Consider the following 16,120-nt stretch of genomic DNA (forward strand, 5'->3'; position numbering starts at 1 on the left):
GCGGTGGCGGCGGCCCGTACCGGTACCCGCAGGCACGTGGCGGCGGGCGGTGCCCCGGCACGTGCTGTGCCGCAGCGCCCGGGCCTCCCGTGCGGCTGCTCCCTCCCGCGTTCCCCCTCACTGCGGCGGCCCCTCCCGGCCGGCGGCGGCGCTGTGCCCGCCCGGCGCGGCCGGGGCCGCTCTACCCGCGCACTTCCGCCTGCCCGCCGCCGGAAGCGGACGTGCCGCGTGCGTCCGGCCGAGGCTGCGGCGCCCATTGCAGCGCGGCCCGTCCCCGCTGTGCTGCCCGGCTATGGCTGTCCGCGCCAGCTTCGAGAACAACAACGAGCTGGGCTGCTTCGCCAAGCTCACCAACGCCTACTGCTTGGTGGCCATCGGCGGCTCCGAGAACTTCTACAGGTGAGGAGGCCCCGCGGGCCCGGCCGGCCCCGCCGCCCCGCCGCCGCGCCCTGACCGCGTCCTCTCTTTGCAGCGTCTTCGAGGGGGAGCTCTTCGGGACCATCCCGGTGGTGCACGCCTCCATCGCCGGCTGCCGCATCATCGGCAGGATGTGTGTGGGTAGGTGCCGGCCGGCCGGGCCCCGGGGCAGGGGCTGGGGCCCCGGCGCTGCTGTGCGGACAGCGGATCGCCGCCTGGCGGGGGCGGCGCCCCTCGGCCGCGGAGGCCTTGGGGTCAGGCGTGGGGGGAGGGCGAGCTGAGAAGGGAAAAGCCCAAACGTGCCCGGTGACGGCGCTGGGGTAGTGGACATGTGTGCCACTCGGGGCCCGAGGACACCTGTAAGTCGCTCTGGGGAGCGGGGCGAGGGGCCGGAGCCGTTGGGGTTGGCGGCTCAGTGCCAGCGCTGGCGGGGCAGGGCCCGAGAGGGGCCAGGCGTTAGCAAATGTGAAAGGCAGAGAAAAGTCTTTAGTCGGTCTCTGGCCAGTGCGACCCTGTTCTGGCAGACAAACCTCTTGCCTGAGCTTTGTTCTTGTCAAAATCTTTGTCCGTGCCATCTTCCTGCTTTGCCGCAGTAAAGTAGTACAAACGGGCAGCATCGGGGGGTGCTGTAGGGTAATCGGCATCTGCAGGGAAATTTCTAGTCAGAGTGTTTCATTGAGAACCAACCTTTAGTTCTGTTGGAAAAGGGAAGTGGTTAAAGTTAGTGCCATTCACCCGTTTCTACTGTGAGATAAGTATGCTTCGTCCTGGTGTTCCTTACCTGTGGCGCAGGGTTTTAAATGGTAACGTTATTTCTCTTGGGCTGAGCTTGGGGCTTGGGAGGAGCGGATAGGGCAAGGACAATTCAAGCCTTTGTTTTATAAACATCAGGAAAGTGGGAAGCCTCGTGGAAATATTATTTTTTTCTTTTCTGTCTTTGTCATTATAGGAAACAGGCACGGACTGTTGGTGCCAAGCAGTACGACAGACCAAGAGCTTCAACATATCCGCAATAGTCTTCCAGATTCTGTGCGAATTCAGCGAGTAGAAGAGCGGCTCTCAGCGCTGGGCAATGTCACTACCTGCAATGATTATGTAGCTCTTGTACATCCAGATCTTGACAGGGTATATGGCTGTATAAAGCTTTTAAATTCATGCTGGATGCATGGGAAATGATTGCCAAGCTGCAGTTTGGGTTTATGGTTGTTGAGGATTTCTGTATGTAGCACAGGAATCAGAAGAGCTGTATTAACAGCTGAGCTAATGTCACTTAGGAGGCTGTGCTGCCTTGTGTTTCCTTTCTTTTCAAGACAGAAGTCTCAAAATGGGATTTTGGACTTCTGACTTGGTTTCACTTCATCTGCCTCTTTTTCTGTATTGGTGGATATGGATCCTGCCCTAAGTAGAGCGTGTGCCCTCTTGTTCAGCGTGCTGTAGTGAATGCCCTTTTGTAGAAGAGGAGGAGTGGGTTGTGGAAGTATATTGTCAGGTGCCATTTGCTTTGTGTATGTAAAATTGAATGAATGAAAGTGAGTATGCATGTGTGTAGTAAGGAGACCATAAAGAAGAGTTTAGTCAGGACTACAGCAGTAATTATAAGCTACTGCTGAGCTTGCTGAAATTTGTAATAGTTGAAAGAGGCCATGGATGCGATGGTGGTGCGTGCTTACAGAGGGGTGATAGAAAACTAGAAGGTTCTTGTATGGAAGTTTATAATAAGGCCAGAGGAGACAAAGCTGCTGCTGCTTTATGTTTGAGAACTGATATCTTAATAGCACTAGGGAGAGGGGTGTGGTGTGGCTGCAGGTGGTGAAGGTCCTTACAGTGCTTGCTTTCGGTTTGTGCTAAAGGTGATGAAGAAGTGGGACTTTGTGTTAGGAGTACAAAGGTTAAAAAAAAAAAGGGGGTGTGGATCTCTGCAGCATATTAGGTTTTAAATAAGTATAAAAGGTAAGGCAAGATGGCCAAAGAGGGAGAAAACAAAAGAATTCACAGTGCGAACCTGGAGGGGAAGGATTTTTTGAGAGTTATGCAGAAGGATAAGACAGTTTTGTCCCAGTGGCCTGGGACAAGAGAGGACTGGTTCACAGGGAATGCCCAGAGAACAGGCGTTGACACAACTGATGTGCTGCCAGCATCCTCCAGAAAGAGGGGACAAGAGCATTTCTCAGTAAAGGCGTGGTGTTGTGGTTAGTTATAGTGGCCCAGCTCAGTACACACAGGTAACTGGAAACATCTGGAGTATAGATGCTGAGTAAGTGATTGGATTGCAATGGATTGTGAGAGTGTGGGCAGGCTTTCAAAGGGGAGGATCCCAGCTGAAGGTTGCATGCAGCAATAGCTTGACTTTGGATTCTGTGATACTGTTTTGCTGAGGATTTTATTCTCTCCTTGCAGGAGACAGAAGAGATTTTGGCAGACGTACTGAAGGTTGAAGTTTTCAGACAAACAGTGGCAGATCAGGTGCTAGTAGGAAGTTACTGTGTTTTTAGTAACCAAGGAGGAATTGTGCACCCTAAAACCTCAATTGACGATCAGGATGAACTGTCTTCATTGCTCCAGGTCCCACTTGTGGTAAGGCGTTTGTGTTTTCTCTTGCCACTCCCTCCTAACCCAGTTCAGTTTTAATGTTTCTGTATCTTGGGGGCTCCTGGATACTGTTCCCTATGCGGAGCTATTCCAAGTGGGAGGTGAAGAGAAGACTTGAACAGGGCAAGTCTTCTGAGACATTCAGACTGAGAAAAGACAGGGAAAACAAGTTGCTTAGTGCCTTTAGTTTGCTTCTGAAACGTTGCTCTGCTGGGATTATGCAAATTGCGCCCATTGCTTCATACAGAATGTGTGTTGTCTGTGGTTTGGCCAAAGGCAGTGTTTAAAAAAATTAAGCCATAAAATCCTGTGCCTGCTCAGTTGGATTTGTGAGTTTCACAATTGCTGTGCCTTTATGCTTGCTATTTGTTAGATTTTATTTCACTGAATGTCATGCAATTTTCTCTCAAGAGATTAAGTGCTGTCCATTAATCTTTTTATCTGAAATCTTTATAACTTTGTTGATGGCCAAAGCCTTAATCTTTTCAGGAGCGTGAGTTTAGGCACTCCACTGAAGACTTGTAATAAGGAGACGTAATGAAACGTGCTGCTGTCAGCATACCCTGTTAACTCTGCCTGCTTTATTTTTTTGGCTAGGCTGGAACAGTGAACCGTGGCAGCGAGGTCATTGCAGCAGGAATGGTTGTAAATGACTGGTGTGCCTTCTGCGGGCTGGACACAACCAGCACTGAGCTCTCTGTCATCGAGAGTATCTTCAGGTTGAATGAAGCTCAGCCAAGTACCATTGCTACCAACATGAGAGATTCCTTGATTGACAGGTAAGGAGGACCCAGGTTTGTGTGTGATCATGATCAAAGCAGGCAAGATTTTACTATAAAGCTAGCTATTCTCACATCTGATTTTTTTTGTTATTGTTTTTTTTTCTAGTATTTGATTTTTTTACTTCCTCTTTGGGTAACTGACAATTGCCTTGTTGCAGAAGAGTTTGTTTCCTTGTAACTAATGAGCCTTCTTAGACCTGTTACACCTTTTGTAAGAAATAGTATCCATTTCAACTTTCAGATACATTTTTTTTAATCTAACTGTTCAGTGCTTAGCTATGACATGAATGGAGCTTTTATAAACAAATTTTGTTTTAAAAGTTAAGATGCCAGTGGCTTTGCTTGGCCTTGTGGCCTATGATTGTTTTAACCCATAAAATTATTTCAGATGCCTGCTGCAACCATTTCTGGAGCCACGAAGACTTAGGAGCTTGTCTGCTGCTGCTTTAAATCTTTTTTTCAAACTTTGTTGTCAAGGCTTTGTCCAAGTTGCCTTTTAATGGGAGGTGGTTTTTCTTGTGTCGTGCCTGGAGAGTGGTAGTGATATAGGACCTTCCCCATTCATTAATGTATACAAACAAGGTTTAGGCATACATACAGATGAATGTCAAATGCAAACATTTGGGTTTTCATCTGATTACAACTCTTAAATCATTGCTGTGGTGCTAGAGGTGTGTTCTTGAGCTACTTAGGCCATTGTAGCTTAGTGGCTGTGTTCTCAGTTATTGTGAGAATGTATGGGAATGGTTTATGGCATAAGAAAAGACTAAGGAATTCCTTGAATGAAGAACCCTTTGAAAGAGTTCTCTGTTGCCCCTTTACAGTCCTTGTATAAAGGCTGGATGTCTGTGAACATAACAGAGCCATAATTAATCTTGCTCTGAGCTTTTGATAACTACCTAGGCCAGGCTGAGTGTACATTTTGCCTTTGCCAGCTTGACAAGTCTGTTCTCATGGCTGGCTGCTGGCCGGTCTGCTTCCCTCTTTTCAGTCTTGTGTTCTAGGAAGGGAAATTACTACTGGGCCTTTGTAATTGGAGGTTGAGAACTGACTGCTGGTGTTTTGAAATGCCTTCTCTGGCACTTGTCTGCTAAATCTCCTTTCTCTTTTGTCTTTTTAGCTTGACATGAGCAGTGTTGGTTCCTGCAATCCAGAAAGCTCCTAAGGAGTGAAGTGTCCTTTGGAAAGCTGCACTTTGGATTACAGACATCTAGACCTTCTGGTATTGTTTCTGCAGGCGTAGCCCAAGGAAGAGGCTACAAAACCAACTTTTTGTAGTGTTTTGTAAACTAAGTATTATTGCAAAAACTGATAAATAACGTACATAAATTACAAATAAGGAATGCTCTCTATCCCTTTGCTGACACTTTCCAGTTCTTCAGCTGTGCTTTCTCGTTTTGTGATGCTGACTGAGCCCCTCAGATAAGCCCACAATATTTACTCCTGTATATAATACTCTTGAGTATTGATCACTAGAGATTATTTTGCCTTAAATAATGCATTGGTGTCTGCTGCACAGCAGTCTGTTTCAGCACATACATGTCACTGATCTCTTTTCCTGCTCTTGCTAAAGAGCGATGTTTCTCATGTTGGTAGACTTAAGAGCCTCTTGTCTGTCCAATACCAAAACCATAGTAGTTTACTTGCAACAAAATAATTCAGAAGCCATCACCTGCTCTCTTGCCCTGACTGGCAGCTGTTCCCACAGGGCCAATGATTTTGAGTGATCAGCCCTGATTAAACCTGGAGTTTCTCAAAGCTAGTCCAGGAGCTTCTAACAGCAAAAATGTGTGACTGTCTGTGGAACAGACATTTGGTCTGTTGCCTGCAGATGCCTGGTGCCATGTGTGCTGCTTCGGAGGCACCCGCAAGAGAGCACCCTGCATGCTCTTGCCAGTGGGCTTTCATCTGTTCTATAGGAGTTAGCCACCTACCCTGGGAAACTCTTAGCAAATCGAAAAAGATGTAAACCACCTCATCTTGAGTTATTTTGGAGACATGTTAAGTCACACGGTTCTAACCAGTTACTCCATTCAGTCAGATGTTATAGATTTGGGAGCTTGCCAGTTAGGAGCTCTGCCCTTGCCAGGGAGTGATGGTGGTGAAAAGGACCTATAGGTACTGCTTTCAGGTAGAAGAGAGTCATTTCATTCTAAACAGAGCTGTTGCTCGCTGGTCTCTTACTTCACTTGCTTTACTTCTGCTTGCCTGTTAACGGTGTCCTGAAGGCACAGAAATGTCTCCATTTCCCATCTTAAGGGTATGTGGAAGCTCCTCGCTTGCTTCCAAAGAGCTGCATTGCTCAGCTGGGTTCTCTTGAGGAATGCTGTCCTGAAGGCAGTGTGGGCAGAGCTCTTTTTTGGCCCTGGTGCTTCAGGCTTTGCAGAAAATTAAGTAAACTTCCTTTTTTGTTTTACTGCCTGGATGTTTACGGAAGGTTTTGTAAGTTTTGGTTGATTAAGGGTTGCTCCTTAATAAAGATTGCCACAGAATCTTCCCTGATCATAGCAGTCCTGCCGTCTGGGCTGTCTGTAATGGTAACCGAGCCAGGGGCTGCCATTTCCAGGCTGCTTGCCTTCCCTCTGCCATTCCGGGAAGCCTGTAAGCAGCTCATAGCTCCTTGCTGCTACAGCTAACAATTCTTGGTGTTTGTGGTGCCTTTGATAGGGTGGACTACCTTTCTAGACAATGACTCCAGGTCTCCTCCTCTTGGCATATCTCAGGATTGAGAGTGAGAAGCTGTTTTCCTTTGGCTGCCTTGCAGGGCTCTGTTCTCTGTTCTTGTTCTATAAATGGCAAACGGTCTGACTTCTGCTATTGGTGTTAGCATGTCATCAAGCGTGGAATGGGTAAGGCTGAAGTTTTTCCCTGCAACTTCTGTAACTCGTTTTTCACTCCAGTTGATGGGCAGGAATCCTGGTTTGTGTTGGTGATCTTGATGTGTGTTATGTGGTAAATAGTGCTTAGAGGTAAACAAGAAAAATAATCCACACTCTGTGTAATCCAGATTTTTAAATAAGAAAGATACTGGTACAGTGTTGGGGTTGTGGTATGACGAAGAGGGTTGGACACAGAGAGAAGAGGGCATTGCTAACTGGTGCGTGACCTTTTACAAAAGTCGCATTGAAGCTTGGGAACTGAAAGGTGGCAAAGATGATAGTCATTCTAAACAGGGGTTTGTGGGAATTTTGAACTAGTAAGAGGGACCTATGTACAAGGAAAACAGAAACTGTAATAAAGAATTAGTAGAAACATGGATACATGATATCATGAGAGAGTATAAACTTGGTGTTTTAATGGTGTCATGTCTTACAAGTCCACAGGGGTGTGGAGAAGGTCTGTTGTAACACTGTTTGTATGTGTGAAAGGCATTTGGCAGGTTTTTGTGCCAAAGGCTTTTAAGGACTGTGGGTTGAGTGATCCCATGGAATGAGAGGGAAGCCCTTTACAGGCTTGAGGATGGGGGAACAAGAGTAAAAGGTTAAATTTTACAGGAGTTTCACAGGGAGCAATGCTGGGAGCCACGACGTTCAGTGTTCTTGTGTTCTGTTTTGGAAAGGCGGTGGATTCGTGCAGGGAAGTTTGTCTGTACTAACTTATTCCGACTAGTAAGGATGAGGACAGACTGATGGGTCGATAGAACGGTAATTTCAGTCTGGCTGAATGTGAAATGAAGCATTCATTGACTGACCCTTTTGATGTGCTTTTCTCAAAGGCAGCGATCTGCAGTGGCGATGCCAAAAGGAGGTGTTGAGGAATAGTCAGTAAAATCAAGCTGTATGTCCCCAGTGCTGGGTATCACTCCTGCGGGTTCTGGGGATTCTTAAAAATGGAATTGCTGACCTGTGTGGCCGTGGGTTACGCCCATGGCTATAGACCGCCTTTGCTGTTGGGCAGTGGGAGGTAACGTGTGAATTCAGGTGTTACGAAGGGTTGCAGGAATGATGTGAGGAACTGTAGCTGATTCCAGCTGTGCTGGACACGGAAGTCTGATACTGTGAGAAAGGTTTGAGCCTTGTGAGGAACCTGGCAGGATGGAGAAGAGTTGTCCTGAGGTTTTGAGGGAGGAATGAACGTCTTGCAACTGCAGGTTCAGTGGAGAAGTCATAGCGTGTGTAGCTTTGGCTGCCATCGTGGGCTTTAATGTCCAAAACCTTTTGTCAGGATCCTGCACAGAGGTTTTTAAAAACCCGAGTCCTCGTGAATGGGAGATGGGAGATCCCCCTGAGGTTTGATGACTAATTGTGAGTTAGGAACAACTAATCCCTCCTACAGTGGAGGACCACCTCTGTTCTGACTGTAGCGATTGTGTGTCCCAGCACATTCCGAATGTACCTGGAAAAATGAGCATGCTTTACTGGCGATGAAATCATTCAAAGTAGTCAGAAACTGGAGGGGGGGAAAAAAGGCTGTTGAGTGCAGTGTGGTAGGCAGCTTGCCTGGGGGCTGCTGCGGCTCTGCTGGAGGTAAAGGTGCGCCAGGACTCCCCTGGCTGCAGGGTGGGATGTATGCCCAGGAGCGCACCTGGAAGAGCCTTTTGGTGGTGGGGTTAGAGCTGAGTGAGCAGTGCGGTCCCTGCTCCCCCGGTCCCTGCTCCCCATGGGGGCAATATGGCCTGGTGCTGCATTTCTGGACAGGAATGGGAACGCAACCGCCTGGCCCTGGGGTGCTCCAGCGAGCTGATGCTCTGCTGGTCACGTGCTGGTTTTAGCGTAATACCAAATCCCAGCAAAGAGCTTGGGTGTGGGAATACGAAGGAGTTATCCCTTACGTGAATACTGATGCTTGTGCCAGACTCGGGTCACCCCAGGACTGCGCAGGTGCTGATCTTTATCAGAGAGATGGCAGCAGCGTGAGTGCAGCTGTACTGGGGGAAGTGGGTCAACTGGGCGCCTTCCTGCCCCCGAGTCAGCACTTGTGACTGCAGAACGCTGCTTCTTGGCCCCTTAAACACCTACACAAATAGCTCATGGTGCTGGAAGGCTCAAATACCTAGCATCTGCACTGGGAGCTGGTCATGAAGCAGCTAGAAAAGGCACCCAGGTGTTCCTCTGGTTCTTTGAAGCAGCAGTTCTCTGCGGAAGGCTGACTTTAGGCAGCAGGGGCAGGCGGTGTGCCCTGGGGCAGCAGGTGCCTGGCCCCGCAAATGGCTCAGCTTGCTGCAGGCACAGGCAGCTTCTTACTCAGGACAGGGTTTTGAACAGAGCAAAAATCTACCTTTGGGCAGGAGGAAAAAATAGAAACAAAACCAGACATTTCTGTAGGTTGTAAATTTTTAATTTTTTTTAATGATGGCTGTTGGAAGTTGCTCAAAGGTTTGGGCTGTCACAGTCCCAGAAGAGATGGCAGCGTACAATGAGTTCGATGTGCCATGTGGCTGTGGCGTTTGTAGTCTGCATTCTACCACATATATAGTACACATAGCAATGTACGGAGTAGCATGTGGAGGGGTGCGTGTCTAATTAGTAGCTCCGATATCATTTGGTCCTTTGCACTCCTTCACCCATCATGAGATGTTATCATGTATTCTTCACTAAAATTCAAAGTTTTGCATCTACTAGCTTCTCACTTATTTTGTAATATGTGTGTAATATCTTTATGTTTAAACACAAACAGCTTGGCTATGGAAATCAATTATGGAGGACAAAATACAGTTTGGGACCACGTGTTATGCAGTGCTAGTGGGCTTTGCTAGAAATGTCTATTTGTCTATCCGGCTTCACATAGCAATATTGGAGCACTATTTAGAAATCCAGAGTGCTAACAAGCTTTCTGCTTCTTTGTTCCTCATCATTGTAATTAGGAATATTTTTAGCATGTTTTTCATCCTTGGGGTTTTTTTTCATAGCTGACATTATAAAGCTGTACTTTTTCTATACTAACTGGACATTCTGTGAATTGCACTTCCATTGCACTGAATAAAATTCAGTTATAGGCAGAGGGCTTACACTAATCACCTATTCCTTACCGTGAGCGTGCAAAGCAGTTCATATGCCTACATGAATGGCACTTCTGTACAGGGCTGGACTTCACCATTGCATTGCAAGAAACTCTTCTTCCACTCTTAACGTGGCAGAAATATCAGCATCAACAACAAAATGCACTAAGTTTGGGATTAGGACATAACATCCTAAACCGTTCACAACTGTAAGAGGGATAAGCAGAAGCTACTGTTGTAGGAAGAGAGCTGTGAGAAGTTACTAGCCAGAAGTTCAGATATTTATCTAGCCTTTACCTGATTTTTATGTCTCTGTCAAATGCAGCTAGTGATGAACTCATTCTACTGCATGGCATGCTTCCTTTGGTCTTTGCCAAATATTTGCCTGTGAAGAAGTGAGCAAAACCAAAAGAACTTCGAAGGCATACAATGTTTATAACATCTACAGGGATTGGATTTAGTTTTATAAACAGGCCTAATTCTTACTGTATCTTGACTATTTCAGCAAAATATAAGGACGATCTCACTCCAAACAAACATTTCCATTCTTCTGAAACCCAACATATAAATTCCACGATCTAATTATACATGCCACATAACAACAATTCATCTTTTCTCAGCATCTTAACGGGGGCAGAGTGCAGTCTACGTCTATACGTATTTCTCAGTATATTGGTTCATTGTTTCTTGCTGACGGGAGCTTAACACAATGTATGATATTTAAATACTTCTTTTCATGAATGGCTCCCAAAACAAAAACATGTATTCCCATGATGGTATTTTAGATCCAATTACTTTGCCTTCAGATTGTCCCAATCTAGGGCTTGATGTTGCTGGGTTAACACTATGGTGTCTGGTTTGGTGCTTCTTGGGCTTCTGCTCTGCACTCATTTACCTCTTTGAGTGCTTAGTGGTTCCTCATGCACTGTGCTGAGTGGCAGCGTTGATTAGTTATGAATGTACAAAACATCTGACCAGCAGGTATTGGAAAATTGTATCCAGGTAATTCCCTGGATTTTGTAATAAACTAAGAAGATCTTTTAGAATGGTTCAGCATCAGAATGTCTTCTGCTTACGATACTGAATTGTTCCTGTTCATAGGTTTCATGATCATAATTCATTTATGAGACAGCTATTAAAAAAATGGTTCTGTTCAGAGGTGGTTTAGCTACACTGGAGAATGCTGGGTTTAACAGGGTGCAGGGAACTGAAGGAAGTTTCCCAGGTCAGTTGAAACCTGTCTTGAAGACTGAGGTTAGAGTGAGCCTGTGGAGGATGGCACACCAAGACTGACACGTGACTTGAGGCAGTAAGAAGGAAAGAGGCTCCACACTGCAAGGCTGCCTGTATTTTTTCCAGTTTTCCTGCTTCTTTCAGTCCCAGGCTGTCCAAAACTTGTAGGTCACCGAAGTAGTTTGGTAGGCTTCTGAATGCATTTGTTTTCTTTTTTTTTTGTCCATAGTCCTCATCAGATCAATGAGTTGAGGTGTGCAGCGGGCTGTGTCATACCCATTCCTGGACAGGTCTTTTGTAATACACAACATTCTGCTGCACCTCTTTGTTTTTAAACTGGAAGATCGTGTATACCAAGACAAGGATACACAGAGACAAAATGCAAGGGATCACAACTGCGATCGCATTTACAGTGCTAGGCACATCGTTTATTGTCACCATAATATCCACATCGTCGTGGGGGAGGCGTCTGTCTTTGCTTCGTTCAACATCCTTCTGGTTACAGCCCATCCAGTCTTTGAGGATTGACCTGGGGTAGCCTGGCTCCACACTCAGCCTCTGGTTATCGAACTTCCAATACTCCTTCCCTTTATAAAAGTAGGTATAAACTAGGAGACAAAATAGAGAATATTTTCTCACCACACCATTTCCAACTTGATAAGCTGTGCTTGTGTGAGGATGTGCAGAGAGCCTGAGAGGCTGGCGGTGGGAGCTGCCTGGGCCAACAAAAATTCATCCAGGGCATCCTAAAACCATGGAAAAGTGAAGGTGGATTTGGAGCTAGGATTTAAAGGAGAAGCTGTAACCCTGGCTTGTCACTGCAGTGTTGTTGGTTCTTTCCCCAACTGGAAGAAGAGGAAGAAATCTTCAAATCGGAGAAAGAAATGTGCTGGAAGGAGCCTCTGGTGGTCCAACCCCCGGCTCAGAGCATGGCTGCCTTCAAAGTACGTCAGGCAGGCTGGAGCCTGTAACAGTGAGCTAGCTACAGGCAGGGAGCTACAAGGAAAATAAGTTTCAGCATCCTTGCAATCAGGGCCTGGGAAAACCTGGGTAGGGGCTTCTGTGGCATCAAACCCAGAAAAAGTCCCCTTGTTCCCCCTCCCAGAGCTGGCATTATGATAATGTGGTCTAGCAGCTGAGGAGGTACCTGGGCTGGGCTGAGGGTCAGGAAGGATCTCACGGCCGGGTGTGACCCTAGGACTTCTGAGCCTTGATTCCTATCTCAGGAAATAAACCACCCCACATCCCACCACCCGACTGCCAAGGCAGACAAGCCATTACCGGTCTGGTGGGTGTAACAACTGCAGATACATACAGCCTTCTTTGCTGATGAAAGCTCCCTGCGGAGCCTTGGGGATTCCTCTCCACACAGTGATGGGCTTTGGGTATCCTGGATCTGTTGCTCTCTTGTCCTCGTTGTACCTCCAGTACCTGTCGCCTTTGAAGAAGTAGGTTTTGCCCACCGGCTCCCAACGCAGAGCCGTGTCGATGCCTTCCCGGGGCAGACAGCTTCCCAGGTCCACCAGACTGTGTGGGTAGCCCGGCTCTGCTGTCACTTCTTTAAAAACCCAGTATTTATCTCCTAGAGATGAACAGGGACACACAAAGAACAAACAATTTGCCTCAGTAGTAGTTAAATCAATATAAACATAAAATAGCCACAATGAACCACAGCATGCGGAGGGCTTCCAGGCTTTACTGTATTACATGGAAGAGCTGCTCCTCCATTTTAAACCTGAAACCTCCCCATTTCATTTGCTGCTCCTCAGCTTTTGTTTTGGAAGAGATGTTAAACAACCCTGTCCCATCTGCCTCCTCCAGGCCAGCTGTGATTTCAAAGGCTTCTCTCCTACCCCGTCTCTGGCAGCCCTCGCCCAGGCCCAGGCGTTCCTTGCAGGAGCTCAGCCCATAGTTCTCAGTCCTTTCTGTTGCCTTTCCCTGAGCCTTCTCAGGTTCTAATACAGTTTATCAAGCTGAGGGACCGAAGCTGCAGACATGAATTCAGAAGACCAGGAACAATGTGTGTGGATGCCTGCTGAAGCTTTCCAGCTGCCCCTCCGTGCTCACGGTGCTGTCAGGTTAGAGGATCCTGCCCAGCCACTGGCACAGCGCAGGGAGCGCACGTGGGGCCCAGCATCGGGTGGGAATTTTGTCTCTTTAGGAGACACTTGTCCAGAAAGGTGGTTTGGGAGAGCCCTGTACCTGGAGAGGCCCTAATGCCCTGCTGAAACGTATTCGAGGAGTAGGCAGGAGACAGTAGGCAGTACTTCCCGGGGAAATGGGAGCTATTTCTTGTTACCACATGGAAGCCAACTTCCACTGATCAATATTAGCTTTACACAGACACTTCCTGGCAAGGCCAGCGCACATCAAACTATGTTTTAAGCATTAGCGGCTGCCTGAAGGAAAAGGACAAGGATGCAGCATAACTCTTTTCACTATCTCATGCCATAAAAGAGGAGCGCAGTGTGAGGCAGGTGGGGTAGGCTGGCACGGAAAGGTACTGTACCTTTGAAGAAAACGAATTTTCCATCAGACCGCTCATAGGCCGCGTCGATCTTTGCAGGGAGGCCTTTCCAGAACTGCTCAATTTGCATGGGATATCCCTCCTGCACTCGGTTGTTGCGCAGACGCCAGAACCAGCGATCCTGAGAAAACCAGAAGCATCTTCAGACTGACTGTTCTTATCTTGCAGTCAAATCAGGCTGGGTGCCCAGCAGCAAGCATTACTAACCCCTGCCTAGGCCCCATAACCATTAAAGAAGTCCTGGTTCAGATGACAGCTCCAACGCAGCCCAACACTGTCTCCAGTGAGGGAAGCGCTTCGTGGGGAAGATGGCAGCCAAGAGGGCGAGAAGTTGATTGCTGGCACTGTGAAAAAGGCTGGAAAGGAGAGGAAAAAGGAGCAGGGGGAAGCAAGTCCACAGTTACATGCGTTACGAACTCATCTGCGAGTGACGTCTCTGTGTGTCTCGACACCAAGGTGTCACACTTGTGCTGGTACAACTGGTGCTCAGCTGTCAGACCCCAAGAGAGCCACACAACCTTAACGGTACCTGGTGACTGTGTGAAGCACACAGCGTCCAAAGGCACTATGGAATATCCCTTTAGATACAAGATCATTAGTTAACGCCATAGCGGATGCTCATGGATGAGTAAGAGCAGGACAGAGCCTGTGAGACTTCTCCCTGGTACTGTCCCAGCCTTCAACTATTTTCAGTTCAGGCATTTTCTGCCACTGATGTGGTTTGTCCATTTAATGACCTTCAGTATAATCCCTCTCCACATTCACACCCACTGGGCAGAGTGAAAGCCGCAGGTATTGTGGGATGGGACCATGGATTTCCATATTCAAGGCACTCTAATGCAGGTTATGAGCAAAGCCTCTCACTCCTCCCCGGCTGCACAAGCAAGGTCGGCTGAAAGGCCCCAACAGCTCCTGGTGGGCTGAGTGTGCCCAAAGCCCAGGATTCGAGCGTGCCACCTCCGGAGGTGAGGAGCCGTACCCCCTGGTTAGGCACTGCTGTTGCTTTCTGGCTTTACAGAGGGCTCCTCTCTGAGCCTGATGGTGCCTGAATTCTCTCTCCACTAGTGCGTCCAGTTCACATTTTGGTCCACTGGCTGCCTGGATATTTTGTGAATCCCATCAGCACTGTTTCCAAATATTACAGAGTCGATCTGCTTATATTTCCTTTTAATATTGCTCTCCCGTCAGCCTCAGAGGAACAGAGCTATTTCACAGACATTGCAAATCTCACTGTCTTATACTTCTATTAATTTTTTCCAGCAATAAAACCAAAGACAGACTCATGAGTAAGCAGGAATTCTTAGTACCTTGAAAACAAACATTTCTCCTCTAAAGAGAGCAACGGTGTTGAAGTTGCCATCACAGATGTTTGGTTTTGTGCCAGGAGGAGATGGCCTATCACCCAGAGGAGGACTGGGAGGTCTTGGCTGTCTCTCATGTTTTCTTTCCGAAGGGGAGTGAATTCTGCGAACAGGAAGAGTCGGTAAAGGCCTGGTTGGCTCCAGGGGCTCCACAGGAGGACCTAGAAGTGAAAAGAAAAATGTATAGCAAAGTGGAGAAGTTTGGCTTTTCTGTGCTTCCCTCGCAGGTTTTAAAAGGCAACAGGCTGGATGAATAGCATTGCGAGGAATGTACATACTCCTTGTGCAGAGATCATTCCCTAGAAACGGGGAGCAGAACAAGATTCATCCACATGTGAAAGATGTCCCAAAACAGATGAGCGATAGGAACTGAAGAGCAGTATGCTTTTGTAGGTCTTCCCAAGGAAGCTGGAGCTAAAAGGAAGGAGAACCCGTACCAACCATATTCCAAACTGAAATGAAAGGTAATAACCCTAGAAATGTTTAGTAGATCACACACAAAAAAAAACCCCACCACCAAACAAAAGACCAACACAAAAAACCCCAAAAAAACCCAAAGCCAAACTCAAAGCAAAACCAGAAAAAAATCAGAGTGTGAAAACCCATGCTACAATCTAAGGGGAACTGCAGGGCAACCCAGAAATTAGAAAGTAATTACTTTATTACAGTTTGGCCACCAGTCATTGCTTTCAGAACGCCACGGGAACGCTGATGAACAGCGGTGACAAGGGGCCGTGCTCTCAGTCAGACTGTGCCCCCCACAAGCACAGCTCTCCCCTTCGATCCTTACCCATCTCAGCTCCGAGATCTGACAAGGCTGCAGGAATGTCAAGAGTTACAAAAATACAAGTGACCTAGACTTGGAGCAGAGGTCTGCTTTTAAACCGACTCTGCCATAGGGCAACTTCATTAACAGCAACAAAATCTGGACCAAATGTAAGAGACTCACAGATTTCTCGTTGTTTCTCAAAGAAGGCCACAAGTTAATACCTAATGTAATCAAATGGGATTTGATTATTTATTTGCCTGCATTTCGGTTTCAGTCTCTTCCTGAACAGTGCTTCTGAAGGGGCTACGTAGCCCTGCTACTGCAGGGCAAACCTCCAGGCGCGGCAAACCGGGGGCTTTCACGGCTGCTGACCCAGCCCCGCTGTTTCAAGGGCTCAGGAGCACTGCTGAGGGGCTGCACACCCGCTGGCACTGCTGAACGCTGGCACTGGGCACGGCTCATCCCCCCGGCTGTTACCCTGTGGGGTGACTGCCCTGCCATACC

General features: G+C 47.5%; 2 protein-coding genes across 2 annotated transcripts in view; one reads left to right on the top strand and one right to left on the bottom strand.

The window, feature by feature from the left end:
• The first annotated feature begins 214 nt into the window (after positions 1-214).
• EIF6 (eukaryotic translation initiation factor 6) lies at positions 215-9,726 on the top strand. The gene is made up of 6 exons (XM_055721543.1): positions 215-399; positions 473-558; positions 1,367-1,542; positions 2,815-2,991; positions 3,604-3,785; positions 4,909-9,726. Exons 1-6 carry the CDS (start codon positions 293-295, stop codon positions 4,916-4,918), a joined length of 738 nt encoding a protein of 245 aa, XP_055577518.1. The 5' UTR covers positions 215-292; the 3' UTR covers positions 4,919-9,726.
• Positions 9,727-11,165: 1,439 nt separating this feature from the next.
• The window catches only part of MMP24 (matrix metallopeptidase 24), a 38,995-nt gene continuing 34,040 nt past the window's right edge, over positions 11,166-16,120 (bottom strand). The window contains exons 6-9 of the mRNA XM_055721542.1: positions 14,794-15,008; positions 13,469-13,607; positions 12,275-12,541; positions 11,166-11,567 (exon numbers count right to left, since the gene is read on the bottom strand). Coding sequence (XP_055577517.1) covers positions 11,230-11,567; positions 12,275-12,541; positions 13,469-13,607; positions 14,794-15,008 — 959 coding nt within the window. The 3' untranslated portion in view covers positions 11,166-11,229. The remainder of the gene's footprint in view (positions 11,568-12,274; positions 12,542-13,468; positions 13,608-14,793; positions 15,009-16,120) is intronic.

The sequence above is a fragment of the Falco cherrug genome, chromosome 10, assembly GCF_023634085.1.
Source record: "Falco cherrug isolate bFalChe1 chromosome 10, bFalChe1.pri, whole genome shotgun sequence".
Taxonomy (NCBI): Eukaryota; Metazoa; Chordata; class Aves; order Falconiformes; family Falconidae; genus Falco; species Falco cherrug.

Coding starts and splice junctions, on each gene's coding strand:
- EIF6 (XM_055721543.1), top strand. CDS start 293: ATGGCTGTCCGCGCCAGCTTCGAGAACAACAACGAGCTGGGCTGCTTC. Junction 400..472: donor GGCTCCGAGAACTTCTACAG/GTGAGGAGGCCC, acceptor CTCTCTTTGCAG/CGTCTTCGAGGGGGAGCTCT. Junction 1,543..2,814: donor TACATCCAGATCTTGACAGG/GTATATGGCTGT, acceptor CTCTCCTTGCAG/GAGACAGAAGAGATTTTGGC.